General features: G+C 38.8%; 1 protein-coding gene across 1 annotated transcript in view; it reads right to left on the bottom strand.

Annotated features, from left to right (window-relative positions):
• Nucleotides 1–13,397, bottom strand: part of FMN2 (formin 2) — a 363,009-nt gene that overhangs the window by 328,520 nt on the left and 21,092 nt on the right. Inside the window, 1 exon segment of the mRNA XM_055323458.1 lies at nucleotides 1,509–1,675. Coding sequence (XP_055179433.1) covers nucleotides 1,509–1,675 — 167 coding nt within the window.

Here is a 13,397-nt window from a genome sequence, read left to right as displayed (position 1 = left end):
TCTACAACACTTTTAGCGCAACACAGTCCCCAGGTCCTGTGTCTATAATAACACATACATCACACACACACACACACACACACACACACAAAAGGAAAAACAAAAAAGGAAAAAATTTAAATTGTCCAGTTCTTCCTACAGAAGAGAAGAGATCTACCTAGCAGTAATTAGCTATGTCATTTTAAAATACTTAAATAAATAAAAAGATCTTAAGCAACTTTCACAAGTCACTGAGGAAACTTCTTTCACATAGGAAGAAGTATCAAGAAGATCTCACAATATTTTCTGTGATTAATTCTAATACTGAAGGGAAATCAAGGAAAAACATAGGTCATAATGTATGAAGAAGAGGAGGAAGAAATACAGGACACATAGACATATTATTATTTACTATTATACCTTAATCTCAGTTGGGACTCATTGTCTTTCAAAATTCACCAGTGTCTCATTCATTGGTCAATAGTAGATATACTGAAGGCACAGAAGAAGGGTATAGTCAGAAGCAAAGAACAACTGCGACTAACCCATATGGTTGAGAACCCATTACTATGCCTTATAAATACTGGGCTCCACACAAGTGAGCCAGCTAGACCTTCAATTTTTATTGAGAAAATCATACAGAAGAATTCTTATATATCTGGGTTTTATTTTTTTAAGATTTTATTTACTTATTCATGAGAGACATATATATATATATATATATATATATAATAGAGAGAGAGAGAGAGAGAGAGAGAGAATGGCAGAGACACAGGCAGAGGGAAAAGCAGGCTCCATGCAGGGAGCTTGACGTGGGACTCAATCCCAGGACTCCAGGATCAGGCCCTGGGCCGAAGGCAGGCACTAAACTGCTGAGCCACCCAGGGATCCCCTATATCTGGGTTTTAGATGCAGACTCAACACAACTACCAATATCACACATGTACCACATACCTGAGAAAGATTAGCAATAACCTGGCTTGAAAATGATAATCCAGCTGTGCTGATATTCATTGGGAATTATATGCCTTTTGGATTACTGCTCTGCAATAATCACTATTCTCTTGGTGAATGGGAGCTAGGGAAGAAGCAGACAGTGCTGCTTCATACCAATAGTTAATAACAGATGAGCTATGATCGCACTGAAATAGTGTTCTAGGTGCCCATGGAAACCAGAGGCCTACAGGGAACAAAGCTCTAGCCCTATGGTACTGCTTCTGAAGTAATGTCCACAAACAGCAAAGTCAGCAGTCCTGAATTATAGCCACTTTAAAATCATCACTGATTAAAACAGGCTGGAAAACTGTCAAGAGTGTGGCCATCTGTTAAGAAAAGGAGGTTTGGCCAATACTTAAGATTATTCAAGGAAAGCGTAGACACTGACATGCTTAGCTGCTGAGTGGTGGAGGAGAGAATGGCTTGCATCACATGTTGGTTTTTAAATTATAGAGTGATTGGGCACACACTTCACAGTTGCTTTTTTTACTGCAATCTGCCTCACAGACAGAGAAGTAAATGTTCCTACTTACATCAAATGGAGCTGAACTTGATTGGGCATTTCGATCACAGGGTTCCCTGAAGCAGTCACTGAAAGGAAGTAGAAGGCCCATAGCAATAATCCGGGAGCAAAACTTCTCTGCTTCTTCTGGAGGCCCGTTCTCCTGCTGGCTGAACAACTTCTCCAACAGAGTTCGCCCTGCAGATGAAACAGTCATTAGGAAGGAACACTGGCAGGTCACCTAGCTCAGAACCATCCCAGAGGAGTGAGGCCTAGAAAACACAAGTGAGCATCACTGTTGCCAAGGCTACTCACATGCACCGACAGCAGCTTCCCAATCACAGAGAACTGCAGTCTGAGGCCTGGGATTCCACTTGGAAAAAGTCACATCTGGTTTGCTCTCCCATCTCCCAAAACATCTCCTGCCCCAAAAGAGGCCACATGATTGGCTGCACATTTTCCACCTGAAGAGTGCCTAACTTTTTGGATTTCATTGGTAACCCTCCTTCCTCTTTGTTTACCCTGCTGATGGCTCTCTGAGGGAGCAGTTAGCAACCACCAAGTGAGCTAAGAAATATCAATAACTGACATTCACAGTCTCTGGCATGGTCATGGGGAGGGACAGGGAATGAGGGGACAGTAGGCAGAGAAAGGCCCTTACCCCTGAGGAAAGAGTTGGCCAGCCAACACATCACCCTGAAGAAAGACATACAGGCTCAAAATTTTCTCACATGCTCCTCAGAACCATAGCTCTACACTAGGTGCAAACTTTAGTTTTTATTTCCATCAAAGAGACAAAAAAGGGGATCCCTGGGTGGCGCAACGGTTTGGCGCCTGCCTTTGGCCCAGGGCGCGATCCTGGAGACCCGGGATCGAATCCCACATCGGGCTCCCGGTGCATGGAGCCTGCTTCTCCCTCTGCCTGTGTCTCTACCTCTCTCTCTCTCTCTCCGTGACTATCATAAATAAATAAATAAAAATTTAAAAAAAAAGAGACAAAAAAGATGCATGAGAAGAGGCCACTGGCAGAGGACCCCAAAGGGCCTGCATCAACCTAGTGCCATGGTTCTCAAACCTAGCTACACCTTAGATTCATCTGGGACAACACAATAACTGCAAGTTCCTAATCCATATCTGATACTACTCTCTCTCTAATTTATTATCCTTTAGAAATTGATTTAGCTGATTCTCCATTAGTCATTGGTATAAGAAAGGATCCGTTTCAGGGCCACAAGTGCCTCTCAGTTCTTGCCCAGCTCCTGCCCATCCTTCCAATTGGTGGATTCACTCTTCAAAGTTAGATTAAAATCACTTATCCATAAAGCCTTCAATGACCCCCTCCCATACTTTTTTGAAACCCTTCTTAGTACTTTCTGTAATGATGCAGGTGCCTGGGTGGCTTAGTCAGTTAAGCATCTGCCTTCAGCTCAGGTCATGATCCCAGGATCCTGGAATCCAGCCCCACCTCAGGCTCTCTGCTCAGCAGGGAGCCTACTTCTCCCTTGTCCTCTGCCCCTCCCTCACTCCTGGCTCTCTCTCTTTCTCTCAAATAAATCCTTAAAAAATATAAAAACCTACACCTCGTAGTAAAATAAACTCTCTGACAACCAGCATATATCCTGTAAATGTAGCCACTTGCACATAAGGAGTATCAACAAATAGTTTTAGGATTTCTGAATAAATGCAATGCTATGACTCTGTGACAAATACTCTTATCATGGTCAAAACTAGATAGAAAATACATCTATACCAGAGATCGATCAACAAACTTTTTCATTCCATAAAGTGTCAAACAGTAAATATTTTAGGATTGGAAGGTAATGGAAGGTCTATGTTGCACATTCTTCTTGATTTTTGTTCTGAATAGTTTTCAAAATGTAAAAAAGCATGTTAAGCTTGTGATTGTGCAAAATGAGGTCCAGGTCTGTATTTCGTTAGAACAACTAAATTTCAAATGTATAAATATCTATCAGGATACTAGTCATACAATTTTCCTGGCACTTCATTTTATTCTTTAAATTAATTAATTAACATATAGTATATTATTATTTTCAGAGGAGGAATTCAGTGAGTCACCAGTCTCATATTAACACCTAGTGCTCACTGTATCACATGCCCTCCTTAATGTTCATCACCCAGGGACCCCATCTCCCCCAACCCCCCTTTCATCCAGTGACCCTCAGTTTATTTCCTATGACTAAGAGTCTATTATATGGTTTGACTCCCTCTCTGATTTTGTCTTGTTTTATTTTTCCCTCCCTTCCTCTATGATTCTGTTTTGTTTCTTAAATTCCACGAGTGAGAACATAAAATTGTCTTTCTCTGATTGACTAATTTTGCTAGCAAATACCCGCTAGTTCCATCCAAATCATTGCAAATAGCAGTATTTCTTTTTTTTATGCTGAGCAGTATTACATTTTGTGTCTGTGTGTGTGTGTGTGTGTGTGTGTGTGTGCATGTATACATCTTCTTTATCTATTCATGTGTTGATGGATATCTGGGCTCTTTCCATAGTTTGGCTATTGTGGACACTGCTACTGTAAACATGGATTGCAGGTGCCATTTTGGATCACTACATTTGCATTTCTGGGATAAACACCTAGTAGTGCAATTGCTGGATCATAGGGTAACTCTATTTTCAACTTTTTGAGTAATTTCCCTACTGTTTTCCAGAGTGGCCGCAACATCTTGCACTCCCACCAGCAGTCTTAAGAGGTTGCCCTTTCTCCCAAACCTTGCCAACGTGTTGATTCCTGACTTGTTAATTTTAGCCATTCTCACTGGTGTGAGGTTGTATCTCATTGTGGTTTTGATTTGTATTTCCCTGATGCTAAGTGATGTTGAGCACTTTTTCATATGTGTACTGGCCATTGGTATGTCTTCTTTGGAGAAATGTCTGTTTATGACTTCAGCCTGATTCTTGATTGGATTAATTGTTATTTAGATGATAGGTTTGATAAGTTCTTTATAGATTTTGGATATTAGCTCTTTATCTGAGAAGACATTTGCAAATATCTTCTACCATTCTGTCAGTTGTCTTTTGGCTTTGACAACTGTTTCCTTTGCCGTACTTTTTATCTTGATAAAGTCCCAATAGTTCATTTTTGCTTTTGTTTCCCTTGCCTTTGGAGACCTGTCTGGCAAGAAGTTGCTATAGTCAAGGTCAAAGAGGTTGCTACCTATGTTTTCCTCTAGGATTTTGATGGATTTCTGTCTCACATTTAGGTCTTTCAACCATTTTGAGTTTATCTTTGTGTATGGGGTAAAGAATGGTCCCGTATCATTCTTCCACATATGGCTGTCCAATTTTCCCAACATTTGTTGAAGAGACTTGTTTCCCCCTTAGACATTCTTTCCTGCTTTATCCAAGATTAGTAGACCATAGAGTTGAGGGTCCATTTCTGGGTTCTCTATTCTGTTCCAATGATCTATGTGCCTGTTTTTGTGCCAGTACCATACTGTCTTGATGATTAGCTTTGTAATAGAGCTTGAAGTCCAGCATTGTGATGCCACCAGCTTTGGTTTTCTCTTTCAACATTCCTTTGACTATTTGAGGTCTTTCCTGGTTCCATACATATTTTAGGATTATTTGTTCCAGCTGTGTGAAAAATGTCGATGGCATTTTGATAGGGATTGCACTGAATGCAAATTGCTCTAGGTAGCATAGATATTTTTAAAATATTTTTTCTTCCAATCTGTGAGTGTGGGAATGTTTTCCCATTTCTTTAGGACTTCCTCAATTTTTTCATGAGCGTCTTATAGTTTTCTGAGTACAGATCTTTTGCCTCTCTGCTTAGATTTATTCCTAGGTATCATATAGATTTTGATGCAATTGTAAATGGAATCGATTTCTTAATTTCCCTTTCTTCAGTCTCATTGTTAGTGTGTAGAAATGCAACTGATTTCTGTGCATTGACTTTTTTTTATTTTATTTATTCATGAGAAACACAGAGAAGAGAGAAAGGCAGAGACACAGGCAGAGGGAGAAGTAGGCTCCCTGGAAGGAGCCCAATGCAGGACTCAATCCGGGATCCCAGGATCACGCCCGGGGCCAGAGGCAGACGACGCTCAACCGCTGAACCACCTGGGCATCCCTGCCTTGACTTTTATATCCTGCCGCTGCTGATACCTGTATGAGTTCTACCAATTTGGGGGTAGTCTTTTGGGTTTTCCACATGGAATATCATGTCATATGCAAAGACTAAGAGTTTGATTTTTCTTTGCCAATTCAGATGCCTTTTATTTCATTTTGTTGTCTGACTGCTGAGGCTGACTTCTAATACTATGTTGAACGGTGAGAGTGGACATCCCTGTCATGTTCCTGACCTTCCTCTCTCAGTTTTTCCCCATTGAGAATATATCACGGCAGGCTTTTCATAGATGGCTTTTATGATGCTGAGGTATGTTCCCTCTATCCTTACACTGTGAAGACTTTTAATCAAGAACAAATGCTGTACTTTGTCAAATGCATTCTCTGCATCTATTGAGAGGATCATATGGTTCTTGTCCCTTCTTTTATTAAGGTAGCGTATCACATTGATTGATCTGTGAATGCTGAAGCACTCTTGTGGCCCAGGAATAAATCCCACTTGGTTGTGGTAAATAATCCTTTTAATGTACTGTTGGATCCTATTGGCTAGTATCTTATTGAGAATGTCTGCATCCATGTTCATCAGGGATATTGGTCTGTAATTCTCCTGTTTGCTGGAGTCTTTGTCTGGTTTTAGGATCAAGGTAATGGGGATCCCTGGGTGGCGCAGCGGTTTGGCGCCTGCCTTTGGCCCAGGGCGCGATCCTGGAGACCCGGGATCAAATCCCACGTCGGGCTCCTGGTGCATGGAGCCTGCTTCTGTCTCTGCCTCTCTCTCTCTCTCTCTCTCTCTCTCTCTCTCTCTCTCTGTGTGTGTGTGTGACTATCATGAATAAATAAAGAAAAAAAGAATATAAAAAAAAAAAAAAAGGATCAAGGTAATGTTGGTCTCACAGAACAAGTTTGAAGTTTCCCTTCCATTTCTATTTTTTGAAAAAAGCTTCAGAAGAATATGCATTAATTCTTCTTTAAATGTTTGGTGGAATTCCCCTGGGAAGCCATCTGGCCCTGGACTCTTGTTGAGAGATTCTTGATTACTGTTTCAATATTCTTGCTGGTTATGGGTCTGTTCAGGTTTTCTATTTCTTTCTGTTTCAGTTTTGGTAGCTTATATGTTTCTAGCAATGCATCCATTTCTTCCAGATTGCCTAATTTGTTGTCATATACTTGTTTATAAGATGTTTTTATAATTTTTTGTATTTCCTTCATATTGGTTGTGACATCTCCTCTTTCATTCATGATTTTATTTATTTGGGTCCTTCCTCTTTTCTTTTTGGTAAGTCTGGTTAGGGGCTTATCAATCTTATTAATTATTTCAAGAACAAGCTCCTATTTTCATTGATCTGTTCTGTTCTTTTGATTTCTATTTCATTGATTTCTGCTCTAATCTTTATTCATTCTCTTTCTTGCCATGTTTAGGCTTTATTTGCCATTCTTTCTTTCTCTAGCTCCTTTAAGTGTCAGGTTAGATTGTGCATTTGAGTATTGCTCAATATACTTCCCTCTTAGGACTGCCTTTGCTTCATCCCAATGATTTTGAACAGTTGTGTTCCCATTTGCATTTGCTTCCATGAATTTTTTAAATTTTTCTTTGATTTTCTGGCTGACCCATTCATTCTTTAGTAGGATACTTTTTGACCTCCATGTATTTGAGTTCTTTCCAAATTTCCTCTTGTAATGAGTTCAAGCTTCAAATCACTGTGGTCTGAAAATATGCAAGGAATGATCCCAATCATTTGGTACCAGTTGAGACCTGCTTTGTGACCCAGTATGTGGTCTATTCAGGAGAATGTTCCATGTGCACTCGAGAAGAATGTGTATTCTGTTGCTTTAGGATGGAATGTTCTGAATATATCTGTGATGTCTATCCAGTCCAGTGTGTCATTCAAAGCCCTTATTTCCCTGTTGATCTTCTGCTTAGATGATCTGTCCATTGCAGTGGGTGGGGTGTTAAAGTCCCCTGGTCTAAGGACCACCAAATGGGCAATGAGTTTGTCATTTCTTTTTTCTCCAACCTGGATTCAAGGTAAGCTGAAATCCAGAAGGGACCAACAGAATTAACAGGAAGAACTTTAAGGGGCAATTTTGTGATGTGTCCACGATATGAAAAATCTCAACCCTTGACCCACAATTCAACTTTGTAAAATCAATCCTACATAAATATTCAGATATATGCAAAGAGTGATGTGTCACAGGGTTACTGCAAAGATTAAATGACATACTACAAATCAAGTGCTCAGCACAGTTCCTGTTGCAATAATAAATTATTAATAGTAAAAAATTGAAAGAAATTAGAATGTGTAACAACAAAATATCAGGTAAAAAAGATGGCTTTATATAAATGGCTATACATGTAGCCACTGAAATCACACAATTAGGGGTACCTGGATAGCTCAGCCAGTTAAGTGTCTGCCTTTGGCTCAGGTCATGATCCCAGCAACCTGGGACAGAGCCCCACATCTGGCTCCCTGCTCAATGGGGAGTCTTCATCTTCCTTTTTCTCTCCCACTTTCCCTGCTAATTCTTTCTCACTCTCTATCAAACAAATAAATAAAATCTTTTAAAAAAATCATGCTATTATAGAAAAAATAGTAACTCAATTAATTTAAACATATTGAAAAGGAAGAAGAAAAATAAAAAATAGATATCACTGGAGAATACTAGGGCACAAACATCACTGATAATAGAGAATTAATGTGAAATACCAGAAACATTTCCAGTATAAACTGATTTCAGGGTAATACACCTAGTGAATAAAGAAAAGTTTCAACACAGAAAAGTTCTAGCCAAAAGGAACAAAAAAAGTGACAAAATTAGAAAATCGCCCTTTTGCAATCCTTAATGATTCACTTAATGAATAGCCAATGGATAGGAAACCCATTAGAGAAGAAGCCAACTGAAAAATTTGCAAAGAAGGAATCAGGCTGCCACCAACAAACCCACAAATCATTCACAGCTTCAATACAACTGACATAGGCAGATACAGTAAGACTCCTGGATATGGGTTTAGAAAGTGTATAGCACTGTCCATCTAGCACATGTGCTTCCCCTAATCCCTGGGAGAAAAAGAGAATAAGATTGAATCATACGTCAGATTGGACCTAACTTCTAATCTAAGGTATCAGAGATCTCTGAAAATGGACTAGTTACCAGATAATATTAAACAATAAATTTGATTTGCATTCAATATAATAATGGCATTGCAGCATATTAAAAAGTCCTTTTTTGAGATGCATACTGAAGTACTTGAAGTTAACATGATCCTCATGATCCTCTCATAATTCCATAAGAAAGTGTGTATTTGGGAGAGGCAGATAAAACTATTACAGCGATGATAATTATTGAAGCTGGGTGATGAGTGCATTGGGCTCATCATACCTCTATGTGTATGTACAATCAAATTTTCACAACAAATACCTTAAATCATGCCATTAGAAACATTAATGATTGCAAGGCTAGATAGATAGATAGATAGATAGCACCTGACTGGCTCAGTCAGAACATGAGACTCTTAAGATTGCAAAGCTAAACAAGGTGCCCCTTATTCTACAAAAACAAGAGACATGAATTCAATTTATTAAAGGGTCAAATGATTGTGGTAGGAAAGGAACATCATAAGTTTTTACTTCTAGGACCTGCACTCTAGCTGGACTGTACTGAGCTCCCTTTCTGACTATGAATATAATTTGACCAGGGTGGAAGGAACAGACAGAGACATGAACTTGTTTTTCTTCTCACAGCTGATAAATGGGGACTTAGCTGGGACACACTCACCTACTACAGGAATGCCTTGAATCCAAACTAGGGAGAGACTGAGCCTGATTGTTATAAGAACTAAGTTGAGGGACACCTGGGTGGGCTCAGTGGTTGAGTGTCTGCCTTTGGCTCAGGTAGTGATCCCAGGATCCTGGAATCAGGTCCTGCATCATGCTCCCTACAGGGAGCCTGCTTCTCTCTCTGCCTATATCTCTGCCTCTCTCTGTGTGTCTTTCATGAATAAATAAATAAAATCTTTATAAAAAAAACTAAGTTGAAATAATTTTTGTAACAAGTTTAACAGTGTCCAATAAATATGACCCTATCATTATTTTTATCAAGATTCATTTCAAAGGTTTTGTACTCTTAAATAGGATAAATAAAAATTTGGTTAACCTAGAGAAAGGAAATCATAACTAATCAATGTAATCCTAAGAATATACCTCTAACCTAAAGGCATTAGAACGTATGATAATAAGCAGGATGATCACAGATTAAAATCTTTGTCCACCAAGTTTTCATTTCCGTTTTTGTTTTTCCTCTTACATTCAGTAGCTCTTAATGACACCATAGGTAATATTTAAGACTCTGCTTTCTAGAATTCCTAACTTATGATTTTTTAACTTGCATTATTTGTTTCACTGTATTTGTTAAATTCATGTTAAAAATAATATTCACTCAGTGAGAGAGAACCTATTCATCACTAATGTTCTCCAATTATTTCTACACTAATCCCCTCTACTTCCTCTTGCATACACTTACCCACCCTAGTTAGTAAAGATATTTACTTTAGCATGTGGTATCAGCTTTGTAATAACACACTATCCACAAATACTTTTCTTGCATTGCTAAGCAAAACTCACAGAGCTGGACAAACATGGAAACAAGGCCAAATGCAGTCATCCTCCAACACAAGGAAAAAGTAAAATCATGAGTCCCTGGCACTGGAGTTCTTTTGGGCAGTGAGCAGTGATGCTATAAAAAGTAGAAAACCTGTATTTCAGACAGAATGATATAATATAAAGGGCACTTCCACATCTATTGTCAGCTTGTGAAGCAAGGCAAGGATTTACCATCACGATTTCAAAGCAACTAACCAAAGGATGAAAAGGTTGTAGAATCAGGCTACAGACTGGAGGGTAACTGTGCCAAAACTGGATGCATACTCTGCTCTCCTAATTTTTATTCCAGGGATCTTCTACTTCTGAGTAAGCCAGCAACTCTGGGAAAAGCTTCTGACCAACATTCTCTATTACAATATAAAAGAAATAGACCACATGATCTGCACCCTGCTGGGGTTGACAAGACAGTTATAATGACCAAAGCTCATGAAGGAATGCTTTAAATGCAGTCTATTTAGATACAGTATCTTAATTAAACATCCTTTGCAGAAATAGTAAAAAGAGAGATAAAGTACCAAAGATATAACCAAACACTGAAGAGTCTATCATTTGCAAAGAATGTCCTAGGTCCACCAGAGGATATAATCATGATGAAAACATGCTCCCTGTCCCTTACAAATAATAATAATAATACGTTATGACAGTGTACTCAAATCTTTGACTAATATATCCCGGGCCATATATGGGGAAGGGCTGAGTGTGAGTCTGATGTTGTTTTATGGCCCATAACATCATTCATTTATAATTATGAGCAAAATATAACTGCTATATTTTGAAAGGGGTCAGTATAAGTTTCTGTTTCTTCCAAGTTCTATATCTTATGCAAAATGAGAATTAAACAGAAGTCTTATTATGCTAAGCTTTTTCCTGATCTTCTAGCTGAGACTTATCTGATAAACTTCCCCTGAAAGCCCATAGTAACCATCAATTGAAATGACAAAGGAAATGTATTGTTGACAGCAAATCTAGTTAGACATAACTGAGTTTAGGATGTTGGTGAATACAGAGATATCACATATTGTGTATTACCACGTACTGATGATCTGTGCTGGAGAAATAAGAAAAAAACAGGTATGAGAGGCCAATTATGATCAAATAGAAACTACCATGTCTAGTTTCAGACACCAATGCTTCAACTTTTACAATAAGAAGACCCTCCTTGGTATAAATATCTAGGGTTGTCTTGAGGCAAGAAGACATATGTGTAGTCAAACTGCTGGACATGTCATAGAAAAATAAATCATAGGACACATGAAGATAACTAACCTTCAGTCCCTACCTGCAGAGAAGATGACCTCAGCTCATGAAGGGATGTGAACAGATGAGGATGAAGCTCTCTGCTCCCTCTGAACAGAACCCCCTGCAACTGTGGACAGCACAGACTAGCCACTCTTGCAGGAAACTCCCTCCTCTGAGCACATTATCAAGCTCAAAATTCCAGATAAGGAAGAAATATTTTGATATTTAAACTTTATAAAACACTTGCAGACTGGCCTGCAGATGTGCTGGTTTTCTAAGTCCTCAATTCTATGTACCTTTATCTTTTTTTTTTTTTTGAAGAAGTTGACTGCTCTGCGTGGTGAAAGGGGACTCACATTTGCTGCATTTTGTTACCTAACACTGACAATATGGAAAAGAGTAGTAATAAATGTATTTGACATCATTACAATAAAATGCCACACTACAACAGAGCATTAAAAAAGATTTAGGGAGGCCTGGGTGGCTCAGCAGTTCAGCGTCTGCCTTTGGCTCAGGGTGTGATCCAGGATCGAGTCCCACATCGGGCTCCCTGTGAGGAGCCTGCTTCTCCCGCTGCCTATGTCTGCATCTCTCTCTGTCTCTCATGAATAAATAAATAAAATCTTTGGGGGAAAAAACAAAGATTTAGGTGGTGCCTGGGTGGCTCAGTTGGTTAAGTGTCTAAGATCTCAGGATCATGAGCTCAACTCCCGCATTAGGCTCCACACTAGGCATGGTGCCTACTTTTAAAAAGAAAAAGTGACTTTGGAATCAATGTCATACACCACATCAACAAAACAAAAAATAAAAATCATATGATCACCTCAGTTGATGCAGAAAAAGCATCTGACAAAGTACAACATCCATTCATGATTTAAAAAAAAACTCAACAAAAAGAGGAAGGAACATACCTCAAAATAATAAAGGCCACTTATGAAAAACCCATAACTAACATTATACTCAAGGGTGAAAAACTGAGAGCTTTCCCTCTAAGGCAGGGACAAGACAAGGATATCCCCTCTCATCACTTTTTTTCAACATAGCACTGGAAGTCCTAACCACAACAATCAAACAAGGAAAAGAAATAAGAGACAACGTTAAACTGTCACTATTTGCAGATGATATGATACTATACACAGAAATTTCTAAAGATTCCATTAAGGAGCAGCTTGGTGGCTCATTGGTTAAGCATCCAGATCCTGATTTCAGCTCAAGTCATGATCTCAAGTCATGAGATCAAGCCCTGCATTGTGCTCAGTGCTCATCATGGAGTCTGTTGGAGATACTCTTTCTCCCTCTCCTTCTACCCCTCCCACCACTCATTCTCTCTTTCTCTCTCTCTCTCTTTCTCTCTCTCTCTCTCTCTTTTTCTCAAATAAATAAATAAAATCTTTTTTAAAAGCTTAAAAAATAAAGACTACATCAAAAAGCTACTAGAAATAATAAATTAATTCAGTAAACTGGCAAGATACAAAATTAATACCCAGAAATTGATACTATTTCTATACACTAATAACAAGGTAGCAGAAAGAGAAATTAAGTAAACAATCCCATTTACAATTGTACCAAAAAGAATGAAATAACTAAGAATCAGCTTAACTAAAAAAGTGAACAACTTGTTCTCTGAAAACTATAAAACACTAATGAAACAACTTGAAGATGACACAAACAAATGGAAAGATATCCCACGCTCGTGGGCTGGAAAAATTATTGTTAAAGAGTTCCTACTAAACAAAGCAATCTACAGATTTATTTTTGTTTAAATATTTTATTTATTGATTCATGAGAGACACAGAGAGAGAGAAGCAGGCCCCATGCAGGGAGCCCAATGTGGGACTCTAGGATCAATCCTGAGCCAAAGGCAGATGCTTAACCACTGAGCCACCCAGGCATCCCTGACATCTACAGATTTAATGCAATCCTTAATAAAATA

Source organism: Nyctereutes procyonoides, unplaced genomic scaffold (genome assembly GCF_905146905.1).
Source record: "Nyctereutes procyonoides isolate TBG_1078 unplaced genomic scaffold, NYPRO_anot_genome, whole genome shotgun sequence".
Lineage (NCBI taxonomy): Eukaryota > Metazoa > Chordata > Mammalia > Carnivora > Canidae > Nyctereutes > Nyctereutes procyonoides.
Note: the sequence above shows the minus strand (reverse complement) of the source record. Positions and strands in the feature narration are given on the sequence as shown.